The sequence below is a fragment of the Pezoporus wallicus genome, unplaced genomic scaffold (assembly GCF_028554395.1).
Source record: "Pezoporus wallicus isolate ANWC-B61680 ecotype Strahan unplaced genomic scaffold, APGP_CSIRO_Pwel_v1 contig_7985, whole genome shotgun sequence".
NCBI lineage: Eukaryota > Metazoa > Chordata > Aves > Psittaciformes > Psittacidae > Pezoporus > Pezoporus wallicus.
The window spans coordinates 2,115,001-2,129,686 of record NW_026636538.1 but is presented as its reverse complement, the minus strand read 5'-3'; the positions used below and the strand labels follow the sequence as shown (position 1 = coordinate 2,129,686).

Genomic DNA, 14,686 nt, shown 5'->3' with positions numbered 1-14,686 from the left:
AGTAGATTCTTGGGTGCTGTAAGTCTGACTTTCTTCCTGTTTGGGAATCACAGTTGAAGTATCTATATCTGAGAAGTTAAGTTTTTAATGCATGTATTAAAATTAGTGCTGTGACATTTTTATCTTAAAATACCTTCTTAAGTTTCATGCATGCAACATGTACTTAGTAGAACAAATGAGGGTTTAGATTAACATACCTACTATTTTCACTGATGTTTTTATATACTGCTGTATTGTCTTCATAGTCATACAGAAACTCTGTTTATATAAGCTATCATAAGCATGTAGAGAAGAGAAGGCTGTGTGGAGACCTCATAGCAGCCTTCCAGTATCTGAAGGGGGCCTATAGGGATGCTGGGGAGGGACTCTTCATTAGAGACTGTAGTGATAGGACAAGGGGTAACGGGTTAAAACTTAAACAGGGAAGTTTAGATTGAATATAAGAAGGAAATGCTTTCCTGTTAGGGTGGTGAGGCACTGGAATAGGCTGCCCAGGGAGGTTGTGAATGCTCCATCCCTGGAAGTGTTCAAGACCAGGTTGGATGAGGCCTTGGGTGATATGGTTAAGTGTGAGGTGTCCCTGCCCATGGCAGGGGGGTTGGAACTAGATGATCTTAAGGTCATTTCCAACCCTAACTATTCTATGATTCTATGAATACACAAAATGCTTCTCTTCGTGTTGCAAAATATGCTATAAAGAAAAAAAACCACAAATAACTGATGTTTGGTATCCATAACATCTGTAATTTCAATCTAATAATTCTGGAACTAAAGAACAGTAGCGTATAGTTATGTTGATTTGTTTACAATTTCTTTACACTTCTTTCTATTAGCCCTTCAGGTTGCACATTTTGGGGAAAGAAACCATGGAGCCGTAAGAAGAAGATACTCTGGCAGCTAGGAACACTTGTTGGAGCTCCTGTAGGAATTGCCTTAATAGCTGGCATTGCTATTCCTGCTATGATTATTGGAATCCCTGTGTATGTGGGGCGCAAGGTAAAATGTACTACAACTCCTAACATGCTTCAGGTTTTTTTACCTCCTGCTTTGTATGACTTAGGCAGTCTTCCCCCGTGTTAAAAAAAAAACCACCCTGAAAACAGAAACAGACCAACCCCCCAGAAGACACACCAACCAACCTCTGAATTGTTCAACTTGTACAACTTATTTCAGTTGTACAGGAAGGAGAAGCAGTGTGTTTAAGAATGCAGTTCCTCTTAAAACAGGCAGAGCAAAACACTAACAACTTCCAATTTCTGCATCTTGCCATGGAAGTTCCTGCATGCTTCTTTTTCCAAGTTGCTTTGTTTTTAATTACTGTTTTCCCTTGTGCCCCTTAGAATTAAACAACAGAAAAGAAGGAAAGCAAAAAAGGTATCCTTATTTTTCTTAAAAACGGGTAGTTAGCAGTATTTTAGTACAAAGTTCTGGTAGTATAGGTGTTTGCCTGTACACATTTAAGCATTTATACTCAACAGCTCGTTGGTTGCATTGGGCCAGTCCACTATATGGAGCAGTGTTCCATGCAGGTAGCTAGCCTGCATCTGTCTTCATTTAGTGTTTGTGGGAATCAGCTAGGAATGATGATGTTAATCATAAGGTAGTTTATGTATTTCCCCTAAAAAATGTAGCATTTTTTTATGATAAAATAAATGACAGATTGCAAAGAGAAGAAAAGAGAATTCCATCTCCTATTTAGGATAAAGTAGTAAGTTATTCAAGTCTTTTGGAAATGGACTTTCTGAAATGATGACTTGCTTTAGTAGGCACTGAGTGTTCAGTTACATGTCCTGGATGGCATAATCAGAATGGTGTTTCTGCTTTTATCAGCATGGATTCTCACAGTGACTGGCACAGGCACATAATTCTACTTTTACTTGGAGTGGAGGGGAGGGTGTTTCTTTCACATGAGCTGTTGCTGCCAAAGTCCAGAGATGCAGCTTTTCAATTGTATTCTTTTTACTTTTTACTTTCAAGCAAGTACTCCTACCTTCTGCTGTGGGTTTTTTTTGACCCTTTTGTTCTGTTTTATCTTAGTCACATACAGTCATTAGAACTGTATGAAGGGTAAGAGGAAGAAGGCAGCAGTTACCTGTTTCAGATTGCTGTTGTGTGTTCTGCTCTTACTCATTAGATTTTGGGATAGGCCTAACATTGTCTTCCTACATGAAATTCGTATTATTCTGTCTTCAGCTGACATAAAGAATCCTTTTGTTTTACAATATCCCATTACATATTTGATAATTTTTAAGTCCACTTTAAGTCTTATCTCTAAACAAACAGCACTTCCAGTTTTTCTTGCCCACTTCTCGAGAAACCACATGGTTTGAGACTTCTGATTTTCATCTTTTCTGGATTTCCTTCCAGCTGTTCATACCACCTTTGGTTTTGTACAGTTTGAATATAGCAGTGAAGCTGAAGCATTACTACTGCTGAGTGAAATGAAAGGGTGATCCTCTGCATGTAACTGCCAGTTACTTCTCTCAACAACATGCTATTTTCATTTTGTATACTCTAAAACACATACACTTCCCCACCATACTGGTAATTTAGGCTCTTGGTTTCTTCCTAAGGGTAGTGTAGAGCTCATTGCTGTTGTGCTGCATCTTAGTCATTTGTCAGCTTCTCAAGGCTCGTATGAACTCTGGCATTCTTGCAACCTTGCCAAATTGTATTGACCTGAAATTCAACACACATGTTCTTCCATACTCCTGGTTAATGAAAATGTTTAATGCTATTGGATCCAGGGTATATCTCTTGGGGAAGAAAAGTACAGAGTGAATAGTTTCAGTCTGGGGAGTAAAAGAAACTAATCACAACTCAGATGTTTTCTGTCAATTTTCCTTGAAGCTAATAGATTTCTCTAATCCATTTTTCAGTCTGGACTATTATAACCTGTTTGTGTGTAATACAAGAAAATGTCAGAATTTTGTTTGAATGAGTGCATGACATCTGTTTCTCCCTATCCTCAAGGCTTCTTGTCACAGAAGAAAATTAGATCATCATGATTTCTACTTGAAAAAAACCAAATCAGTTAGCCTCTTTATTCCTATTGCTTTGGTATCTACAAGTTCTCAGTTTTCAGTTCTCAGGAAATTAAAGTTGAGTTCACTGGTCTTGAATTCCCCAGCCTCTTGTTTTACACCTTTTTAAAGACTCATTGCAATTTAACTGGGTTTTTTTTTGTTTGTTTGTTTTTTTGACATCTTCTATGGATAATAATTTTTGAAAATTATTATTAGGCTCTCTGAAATTGTGCCTGCTGAGGTGTTTTTTAGATCAGTTCATGTATGTACACTCTAACCTGCTGTTTTCCTACAGATCTTACTCCTTTGTCACTAGTCACTTGGCTCACAGTTGATCTTCAGTGACAACTAGAGAGGAAAAAAACTGAACAGGGCTCCAGTTTTGTCTGCTGGCTGTCTTTTCTTTTTGTTAAATGGCAGATTGATCCATTTTGGTCTTCCTCTTACTAGCAGTGTACTTGCAGAATAATTTCTTGTCGACTTTGATGTCCCTTGCTTTTTGTCTCCTCTGTTTTAACCTTTCTGATTTTGTCCTGACACCTTCATGCTGTTTCTTTCTATCCATTCATAGTAATCTGACCTACTTTCTATTTTCTTATTGCTGCTGCTGCTTTGGTAAAGGAAGCTTTCTTGTTCTTTTAAAACATTCTGTCTGTCCTTTGCATTGGAAGAGTTTGTGTTTGTGCTTTGATGGAGCTTTGTTAAGGAAGTGCTAGTGCTTTCTTTTTATAGATATGTCTTGTAACCTACCAGACATTTATTGAAAATCCCTCTTCTTCTGGCCCAGTTTTTTGTTGTTTTATTTTTTTTTATTTGAAAAAAAGTCTGAAGTCTTCTTCCATGATCATTCCTACCAGTGTAACCTTATATCTCAGTATTTTCAATCAGTTTCTTCTCTGCAACCTCTCCCTTCCAGTCCTTTTTATTGCTTTACATTTAAGGAATCCAGTAGCCTTTATACATAGTTGTATGCCTTTTGTTTTGGTACTTAGAACTGTACTTAACAGTAAAAGTCAGTGCCTGAGGTGATCCTGCTAATTGCTCAGAGCCCCATTAAACCTGATTTCCCTGGGTTTGAAACTCTTATACACTCATACTGTTCAGTTTCTCCTTTTTAATCCGCAAGTAGCTATGTTCCACGTTCAGTCGCAAAATGTACCTCAGAGCAAGTAAATGCATTCTCTTTATATGGAATGCAGCGTCTTCTCTGCCCTTTCTTTCATTGTCTTGCCTGAACAAATACAAATATTTTACATTTATTCCAAAATGAAGACTACCCTACCAAATCTCTAATTAAAATTTTAACTTAGAAACCAAATACTTAAGACTTCCACTCATGTCATTCTTTTTGCAGTAGCATATTGGTAAAAATTAGAATAATTACAATATTTTGTATGTTCCTCCTGAGATGTGGTGAGGATTAATTTAACTTTATGACATCCATTAAGATAGCGACCTATTGTTCTTTTGTAATTATGTCTTAAGCAAGAATGATGACAGATGAAGCACATATCCCTGGAAAGCCACATTCTCAGAGAGAGTAAATGAAGCTCGCAAAAAGTGGGAAAACCCTGTAAAACACTGATCTTTGAAGGCCTTCCAGGTTCATGTGGGGTTTCTGGCAGATAAGTTTGAGGCAGTAACATTTCAGAGTTGCTGCAGGCTTGAGCCATCAGTAAGGATACTGCTTAGCAGATTCCTTGGTAAATAGTAGCACAGCAAAAACAGGTTTGCTGAAATATTTCTTGTGTCAATAGATTGTCATGAGGGGTGCCAAAGCAATGGAGTGCTTGGTCTCCCTTCCTCCCAGGCTATGTTTGGTGAAGGATGCCTTACTACAAGGATTTTGTGCCTGTGTTATGTCAACCTCTGTTTTCATGTTTCTGTGAAAGTTTCACTCTGTATTGTTCAGGGGAAAGATGGCTGGGAATAAGAAGTATCAATGTGATCAGACGTGGTAATTCTTTGATCTTGAAAATAGTCTGCTTTTCCCAACCTTGTAAGCTGGAGTAGTGATTAAACAAACAAAAACAGCTGTTTTTGTGATTTGGCTCTTCTAACTTGAGGCTGAAAGTAAATGCTTAATTGGTGGATGGGAGGACTTCTAGCTTTTAAGAAGTTGTCTAAAATGAAGAATTTTTCTTTGAGATAAAGAGTAAATTGTGACATAGAATGTGATCTTTCTGAAAGAGAGCAGGGTACAGGTTCCAAACTATGTTGGTTCTTCCATCCCTGAAGCAATATATTACTGATGATAATACTCTAAAACCTCTTTCCCTTTTCTTCAGATTCACAATCGATATGAAGGCAAAGACATTTCAAAGCACAAGCGAAACTTGGCTATCGCGGGTGGTGTAACCTTATCTGTAATTGTTTCTCCAGTTGTAGCTGCAGTAACTGTAGGTAAGCAAATATTATTTTGTGTACTGGTAGCACCTTGCAACCAGAACTCTGTAAGCACTTTTGAATAAAACAGCTGGGAAGTCCTGTAGTTTCCTTTTAAAGGTGAAGGAACCAAGACAACGAGGAGTCTGAGACTATATATTTATTAAGGGAAAATGGAAGATTCAGTACTTAATTTGAATGCAGCATTTCCTGGAGAAAAATAATATTAAATTATATTAAATATAATTTTTATCTTGCAAACTGAAGTTATCACATTATCATATCTGGCTTTTAAAGCTGAAGTACATAAAGATTTTTTAAAATGATTGACCAAGAAAAAACTTGCCACAGAGTCTGTTTGTGTTTTAATAGCTTCATATTAAACTTTTCTCAATGCAGGAGACAAATACAGTCTCTTACACTTAATGTTACAGTAGCTGACAAACTATTTGTTATGCTCTAGGAGTCAGTTTGAATTCTATCACATTTTTTCTCATAGGTAATGTTGAGAATAGCATTTGAGGAAAATCTGGTGGCTGTACATTACAGAACACCTGTCTCATCTTACCATGTAATTTCCAGATCACTGTAAACAAGCCCTCATTTTTTTTGAGGACTTGCCCAGCGCTGCCTTGCTCCTCCTTTGTTGGAGGACAGGCATCTTTACAGTTGCACAGCAAGCTCCTGTGTAGGACTGATTAACGTTATGATCCACCATTTAGTTTTAAGCCGGCTCAGCCCCCTGATCCAGTTCATCATGCAGTTGTGTTCCCCCCTGTGTCAGAAGTAATGCTTAGAGAGGAATGAGTGGTGTCAGGAAGACAGTGCTGCTTTTAGCAAGTGGTAGTTTAAATTGCCATGAAACTCTGGCTTTAAACTGCTTGTTAACATTGGTGGACTGCTGTGCAAATGCAGATGTGCTAGTCAAAACTGCCTCTGGTTGCATTGTTCTCACGTAGCTGTGATGTCGGATCCCTACTAAACAGGCAGTGGGACACAGTCTCATAGTTGTATTTATGGCTGTGCTTTGCCTCGTTCTTTCAAGCTGTTTCTTATTCCTGACCAGTCTTCTTAGGGAAAGCAGTTGTGTTTTATTTTGTGAAGTTTTTGCTCTTGGCCCATTGCCATTAACATGTGTCCTCCAGTCTCAGGGCATTATATGGCTTCCAAAATAATGGCCTTGAGAACATGGATTTCCTCCTTGAATGCTGTGGAATTTCTAGTGAAGGGGCTTCCCTATAACTGGAACCCTTCTTTTAGGTTAGACTGCAGAGCCTTTGCATTGGGTCTGCCTCCACCACGGTGTTTTTCAGTCTGCCATTTTTCCATACCTTCTGTGTACTTCCATCAGCAGAACTACAGAATGCTGTAATTCATATGCCAAAGGAGTAATTTTGACAGTCCACTAGCAGTGGTGGGATGGATGTGTGTGTATATAGTATGCGCTTTCACTGGTTTCCCTTAGCTCTTGCCATCTTGCTCCACAGAATTGTTTTCTTTTAAGGAAAACTTGCATAATTAAATTTCAAATTGAACCAGTCTGATACAATTAATATGAAAGATCCCACAGTAACATTAATGTTAAGTCCTAGTAAATTGATAGCAAAGCTGTGTCTGACTTGAGTGGATGCAAAATCAAGCCCCTTATTAAATTAGTAGAGGTACTAACACTTCTAGTTGGATAACATTTGTAGTAGATTTCTGCTTCTGAAGTAGCACATTATTACACAGTCCCCAATGGAGTTTATATAAACCTTTAAAGTACTTTGTTTGTAAAAGTTGTTATGGATGTACCGGAAGTATTAATTCATCAAGCATTAAGCTTCTCTACCTGCCAATGCTGATGGAAGGCACTCTGCCTACTGGAAGTACTTTTCTGTCATTTCACCTTGGTGATTTACCAATCTATCTTAATTTTGTTTCCTCCTGATTTCTTTCAAGTGTAAAATACTAAGTAATCGTGGAAAATGGAACTGCTTTTATGAAAGGCTCTAAAATATCACATTTAATAAAAGACTGTATTTTCCTGTGTAGGTATTGGTGTTCCTATTATGCTGGCTTATGTGTATGGAGTGGTTCCAATTTCCCTCTGCCGAAGTGGAGGCTGTGGTGTGTCAGCAGGCAATGGAAAAGGTGTCAGGATAGAATTCGATGATGAAAATGATATAAATGTTGGTGGAACAAATGCGGCTGTAGGTAAGAAAATTCAGTGTTTCATTTTCTATAAATATGGATTTTGGCTTCTGTTTGGCCTTAGATACTAGAGTACTTATTTGCAGTTAGGACAACTACTTCTTATTGCTGGAAGACCACCTCTAGATGAGGGTAGCTTCTCTGTGTTCATAGAATCATAGAATAGTTCATGTTGGAAGGGACCTTCAAAGGTCATCCAGTCCAACCCCCCTGCAGTGAGCAGGGACATCTCCAACTAGATAAGGTTGCCCAGAACCCCATCCAGCCTGTCCTTGAATGTCTTCAGGGATGCTCTGCTGTAATACAAGCATCATGAATTTTCTTGCCCACTTTAATCAAAGCCAGGCTCAAGTCTTTTCCACAGGCAAGTTTTAAGGTAAAATTAATGCTGGGGTTTTTTTTAGCATCCTGATTTTGTGGAAGCTGGATGCCTTTTTTTTGCTACAATAGAGGGAACTGGGGAACTGAATCATGATCTGATAGCTTATTTTTTAATTACATGGCAATATTCTTTGTGATAGGGTGTCTCTGTGTTCCTTTACTGCAGGTTACCTGTCATATCCCTGGTTAACATTTTGGTATTTGGAACCTTATGTGATGGTCTCTTTTACTTCTCTTCCTTCTTCCCCCCCCCCCCCCCCCCCCCCAAGCTATTCTTTTGTGACAGTATGTTTAATAAATCCTTTCTGTCATCATAATTTCAGGAATGCTTTCCATGGTCACATTCTGGAAACTACTATGCTCTACTTCCATAACTGAGAAGCCTTCTTTATTTCTGTCTAGATACCACGTCAGTAGCAGAGGCACGTCACAACCCCAGTATAGGTGAAGGAAGTGTTGGAGGCCTGACTGGCAGCTTGAGTGCAAGCGGTAGCCACATGGATAGAATTGGAGCCATTCGAGACAACCTAAGCGAAACCGCCAGTACCATGGCCCTGGCTGGGGCCAGTATAACTGGGAGTCTCTCAGGAAGTGCAATGGTTAACTGCTTTAACAGGTAAGAGACGTTCTTCTTGCCATACAGTATCCTGCTCTACATGTAAGCAGGCAAAATGGTATTACTAGGCTTTTTGGTTTTAGTTTTTTAAAACTGGTTTCTATGAAAAGGAGCTATGTCTGGGAGATAGAGACAGTTTATCTCTGATAAAGTTGCTGGCTTCTAGTAGATCCTGCCAGACCACAGGGCTCAAAAGAGAGTTTGCATTTTTTTTCAGGGTGAGCAGGGTGTGAGATGTTGTTCCTGCTTCCCAGGAGAACAGCCTCTACCCAGGAGTCAGAGGGCAGCACCTCATGTCTAACTAACACAGTTGTGTTTTGTGGGCTATCTCGCCCTGAAGTCAGAACTGCTGACTTGTTCAGTAGTCTGCAAGTACCAAGCTGTGCCTTCAGAACACCTGGGTGGAGTGTGGATTCAGAATGGACATAGCCAGGAAGAGAGGCAATTGGGCAGTTGGCCTTGCTGAGGTGGCAGCTTCTTGTCACTTAATGTGCTCAATGCCTCCTGTGAATTGGGGCCTTACTGTTTGTTGGCTGTCCTGCACCCTGGAGAGAAAGGGAGTATCTGGAAAGGATTGTTAACATTTATGGTTCAGGGTAGATTTTGCTCCTTGAACAAGGTGCTAACACTGCTGATTTTTTCTTGAGTAATTTGGAAATCCCGGTGTGCTCAGGAGTGCAGGTTAGCATCAAGAGATCCCTTAGGCTGGGACAGTGTTCCAGGCTCTGACTGCTGAGTGAGGAATACCTGTCCTTTTCTTTAGAGAGCCAAGAGTGGAAACAAAACAGAACAAAAGCTTGCTTCCAGTTCACTGACACAGCGTAGGTAAAGAAGGCATAGGGAAAAAAGCTTGTGATTAGATTTCTGGCTTATCTGCTCAGCCCAATTTAAGATTGCTCAGGTTTCTATTATTCCTGTTGCAATTGATAATAGTACAATATAAAGCAGAGTACAGAACACAGTTCTGTCTGTTATTTGGTTAGTAATAATTTTGCAGCTGGAGAAGCATGGGTAGTGTAATTTCTTGACCTTATACCCTTCTGATTTGTTTTTTTCCATCTTTAAGGTACAGGACGCTTACCTGTAAAAGAATTGTAGTTGTTTGTAAATCTCAGGGAGGAAAGAATCCAGGAGCTCTGGTTAACACACAGTATTTTGCTTTTTGGGAAATTAATCTGGTTTTACTATGAGCTGTTTTAGTTTGTTTGTCTCTTAGTCAAAAACCAGTCATTTTTGATAGTGGGAAGAGAGAACCTGTTTCAATAAGGTAAATACGTGCATCTGGAGTAACTAAAACTCTTACTACTGAATGGGGGAGGAACTCTACAAGGTGACACTAATTTTCACCTAGTATGCTTTAACTGCAGTAACAGTACATGCAAGTCTTTGTCTTTCTCTCCCAGACTGGAAGTACAAGCAGATGTGCAGAAAGAACGATACAGTCTGAGTGGAGAATCTGGCACTGTTAGCTTGGGAACAGTTAGTGACAATGCCAGTACCAAAGCAATGGCAGGATCCATTCTGAACTCCTACATCCCTTTGGACAGGTAAAAGAAATGTGGTGAAAACAGCAGATTAATAAGCCTTGCTTTTATTAAAGGATATTCTAAGCATGACTCAGCTGCTCTGCTTTAATTATGACCCTTTGAAACTGCGGATTTTGTTACAAACTGAATTACATGTGACTGCTTACATTTTGCCAAGGTTATTTCCAGAGAGAAATGCTATCACGGCAGCACAGTGAAGTGTTTGGTCTTCAGACTTTGTGTTTTTCTTTGGGCTATTTATTTGGTTAAACACTTCTTTAAAATATGTTAATGGCCCTCTAACTCTGTTTTGCTATGCGTTTCGGAAAGTAGTGGGAGTTTGTTCTGCTGTGTTAGCTGGCTTGTCTTAGATTAACACTTAAACTCACGAGTCTGCCTTGTTCTAGGGAAGGCAACAGTATGGAAGTGCAAGTGGACATTGAGTCAAAGCCAGCCAAATTCAGACACAACAGCGGCAGCAGTAGTGTTGACGACGGCAGTGCTGCAGGTCGTAGTAATGCCGGTTCCTCATCCGCCTGCATGCCAGAAAGTAAATCTAGTGCCACCAAGTGGTCCAAAGAAACAACAGCAGGGAAAAAAAGTAAAGGTAAGCTGAGAAAGAAGAGTAGCATGAAGATAAACGAGACAAGAGAGGACATGGATGCTCAGCTGTTGGAACAGCAAAGCACAAACTCCAGTGAATTTGACTCTCCCTCTCTTAGCGATAGTATTCCATCTGTAGCAGATTCGCACTCGAGTCATTTTTCTGAGTTTAGTTGCTCAGATATGGAAAGTATGAAGACTTCCTGTAGCCATGGTTCCAGTGACTATCACACTCGCTTTACCACAGTCAGTGTTCTCCCAGAGGTGGAAAATGATCGCTTGGAAAACTCTCCACAGCCAAGTGGAATCCCTGTGCCTGTTCCAACAGCCCCAAGCACTGATGTTCCACAACTGAGTTACATTGCCGAGGAGAGCATTAACAACGGATCTTCAATGGATGTAGGTTTAGGTGTTGGTGAAACACTGAAAGAAACAAACAACAACCATTCACAACATGCTGTGGAATTAAGCACTGCTATTCAGACTGAAATTTAAGTCTATAAGTGCTGCAAATATATACTTACCACTAAAGAACCCTGTCTGAAAGCTGGTTGAATTACATATGACTTCTGTAAGCTTCAGGTGACCAGCAGAAGCGAGGTTTTGATATAACTGCATTGTCTGATAAGGCAAAAAACTTAATATGGATCTTAGACCTGTGTGAAGAGACATGAAGGCTTTAACCAAGTGCATTACAGCAGTACAGATACGTCCATGTTTTGGGTTTTTGCCACAACTTTGCTTGAAAGCATATACTTGGTGTATTTAGATAAAAACTGGTAAATTCTTACTATGTTAAATGCTGAAATGAATAATATGTCCTGCACTGTTCACTTGGAAAATATGGGGTTTGGGTTAAATGGGTGTTAGCTGAGAGTTAGTGACTTAAAACCATTCTTGTGTGAACTCTATTTAAGGGAAGCAAAGGTTCTGCAGAGACCTGGACAAACATATTTCTACGGTGAATACTCGCAATGACAGTTTTGTTTCATAATTGGACACACTATTTAGAATGCATGTATAAGGAACTGCGTCTCTTCAGATGGATGTAGCCTGTGTCAGAAGTTTGTGTGTGTGTACATTTTGAGCAGGGTTATGGCATTTTACATAATTTTAAACCAGAAGCAATTGGTACTTAAATATGTGGTGTAACGGAGACATCGCCTGTGAAGAACAGTGGGGTTATTTATTCATGCAACCGACCACACAGCAGATAAGGTCTACTATATAGTGTATAAAAACTGTAAAATACCAATCCAGTGATTTATAAGCATTGTAGAGAAGCAGGTGCAGTCACCTTTCAGTAGGGGGAAAAACAGTGCCCCATCCATTCTTGGTGCCTTTGGAAAAGACTGGGTTTGAAGTGCCTGGTCGTTTGAGGATGTTACTGTAATGTTTTCCAAAATGTCCTCTCTGGCCACCTTGCATCTCAAAAGAAAACTCTAGTAAATAAAATGACTGTGGTAGATTAATGTATAGTAATACTGAAGTATTAGCCTACCAAAGACTCACTCAGGCTTTAGCGGACATGACATCTCTTTGCAAGACATGTGTACCTTCAGTCCCAACATCAAAGTGCAGTGCAATGACTGTCCGACTGCAAAGATGGGTTCCAAATATGCTGGCTTTTTTCTTTTCCTTTTGCATTTGGAAGCTGTACAGCTGAACACAGGCCGAAGTTGTCCAAAGCGCCTGCACCGTTAACATTGGTTTTTGCTATGTAATTCACTAATATGGAGGAAAAAAAGAAAAAGACAAAAAAAAAAAGGAAAAACCCTTGTGAATATCAGAATAACAGTTAACAGTGTTCTGTCTTGTGTTTCATGTATTGCCATTATGGTGCTACTGGAAGTTTGGTTGGATACAAAGAACATGCCATGAGCTACAGTCCTTTTCCATGACTTATCCTCACCAGTTTCAGTAATATGCTTATAACACTAGTGCCAGTTCTGTTATTTGGTAATGCTTGTTACAGTATTTGTATATTTGCAGTTCAGTTTCCTCAGTAATATGCGTGTAAACTGCATATCTGAAATAAATGTCTAAATACTGACTTCTAGTGGTCCTTTGCTTGCTGTGCTGATGAGCTGTATGAGAATGTGTCTGTTCCCAGAAGGAGCTGTGAGGCCTTTCCTTTCCTGTAAGGTGCCGACTGCTGACATCTCTTGTTGCCTTCAAACATTTTTATTGATGTGTCCTTTGGCAGCTGAATGCTCTGATACCTTGAAATACAAGATCTAAAGCTGCATTTTGTAGAAGACTTTAGCCTGATTTCTTTCTACAGAAGGGAGCAATCTGAGCAGCCTCTGTGGCAGGCAGGACATAGAATAGCTTTGAGAGGCATAAGTGTATTACTGTTTAAACAAAATTGCACTGCCTTGGCACAAGTAGACAGGCTGTGGTGAGATTGTGGCACTAAACTCAAACTCTACTTTCTGCATCTAAAGTGATGCTCTTCTCAGTTCCACAGTCTGTATGAAGTTACGTGTGAAACTCTGCAGGCTGGCCAGAGTTTCTGGGTGACGACTGGTACTTCTTGCTTGGCTGAACAGCCTATTATTCATTAGGCTTATTTCCTCACTGCATTGTGACAGACTCAGGAAGTAAGAAACTGAAACTGGTTGGGATGCCTTACAGAACACACAGCTGAATCTACTTCATCCCAAACCCATATGTAAGATATATATATCAAAGGGAATAACAAGAGGAGAACTGTTATGCTGGGTCAAGTCTAAAGCTACAGTTGGAGCATTGTCTATTCCACTTCCAGTGGCAGAAGCTCAAAGAGAGATGTAACAGGTAAGTGGTGCAGTGTGCCCTAGAAATGGCAGCAAGGCACATGGGCAGTTTTTGCCATGTCATCAGGCACTCTGAATTGGACGCAGATGCAAATTTTGTTCTGTGGGGAGGTTTGTGTTGACAGCTCCTTTTTGTGTTTTGTTCTTGATTGATACCGCCCCATCTGAATGCTTTTATAAAGGACATTGTTCCCGAAGATTAATTGTATTGAATTAAGGTCAACATTAACTGAATGAAGCACCAGTGTGTGAATTCCACTGTGATTTTTCAGGCCTGTACAGAAATGTCTGTTAGTCATGAACTGAAGTGTTAACTGATTCTCATCCAGGGGCCAGAGAACACAGTAAAACATGCCTTGGTGAGCCAGTCGTGCTTCTGTCTCTGCACAGTGACAGGCAGTCCAGCTGCTTGAATGTCCTGCAAGACCTGTTTCTAAACCTCCAAGTAAGTCAAATTTCAGTCTCACTCGACCACCTTCAGTTTGTCATTTTAAGCCAGATGTTCTTTGCTCCATGCCATGTAGCAGAAGGTGAACCTCCCCTTTGGCTTTTATTTTTGGTTTAGTTTTGAATCTGATGTCTCAAGCAATAGCTGCCTTTTTTGGCAGTAAAGCATCTGGAGTTTTACATCCCTTTTCATTGAATCAGTGCCACAAACTTCTTCATGAGTGAGCTGGCACCTTTTTAGTGGCATGAAAACATCTTTTGCATGGCTTGTACCGCTTCCAATCATTTTGATCTGAAAATCCAAATTAAATAGTTGCCTATTTAGTGATGGCATCACTCCTGTGGGTAGCAGTGCTTTATAAAGGTAACCGAGCAGATGGCTGAAAAATATGAACTGATGGATGGTGGGCATGGGGCTAGGGCTGAGCACTGCTCTGGTGCCAGCACTAACATGGAGCTGCCACTTAGCGACACGGGAGGCCCGAAGTGAGTGGGACTGTATGGCTGAGGAAGTCTGTCCTGCTGCTCCTCAGTCACAGGCAGCTGTGTGTGAAGCTCCTGCCAGCACTGCTGCCCCACCAGCAGCACCCAGCTGTGATGTTCCAACTGTATGCTCTCTGGGAGCACAGGAGGGGCAGAGCATTCCATTGCCAACCTCTGGGCTGATACCAACAAGTGAAGCTGTTGCACTCGGCTGCCCCTGAGATGTTC

General features: G+C 40.2%; 1 protein-coding gene across 2 annotated transcripts in view; it reads left to right on the top strand.

The window, feature by feature from the left end:
• Positions 1-12,783, top strand: part of RNF19A (ring finger protein 19A, RBR E3 ubiquitin protein ligase) — a 60,523-nt gene extending 47,740 nt beyond the window's left edge. For both annotated transcript variants that reach the window (XM_057400554.1, XM_057400553.1), the window contains exons 6-11: positions 834-996; positions 5,315-5,429; positions 7,446-7,607; positions 8,388-8,601; positions 10,005-10,148; positions 10,535-12,783. In XM_057400554.1, the coding sequence (XP_057256537.1) occupies positions 834-996; positions 5,315-5,429; positions 7,446-7,607; positions 8,388-8,601; positions 10,005-10,148; positions 10,535-11,225 (1,489 nt within the window). In that variant the 3' untranslated portion in view covers positions 11,226-12,783. The remainder of the gene's footprint in view (positions 1-833; positions 997-5,314; positions 5,430-7,445; positions 7,608-8,387; positions 8,602-10,004; positions 10,149-10,534) is intronic.
• Positions 12,784-14,686: the final 1,903 nt, after the last annotated feature.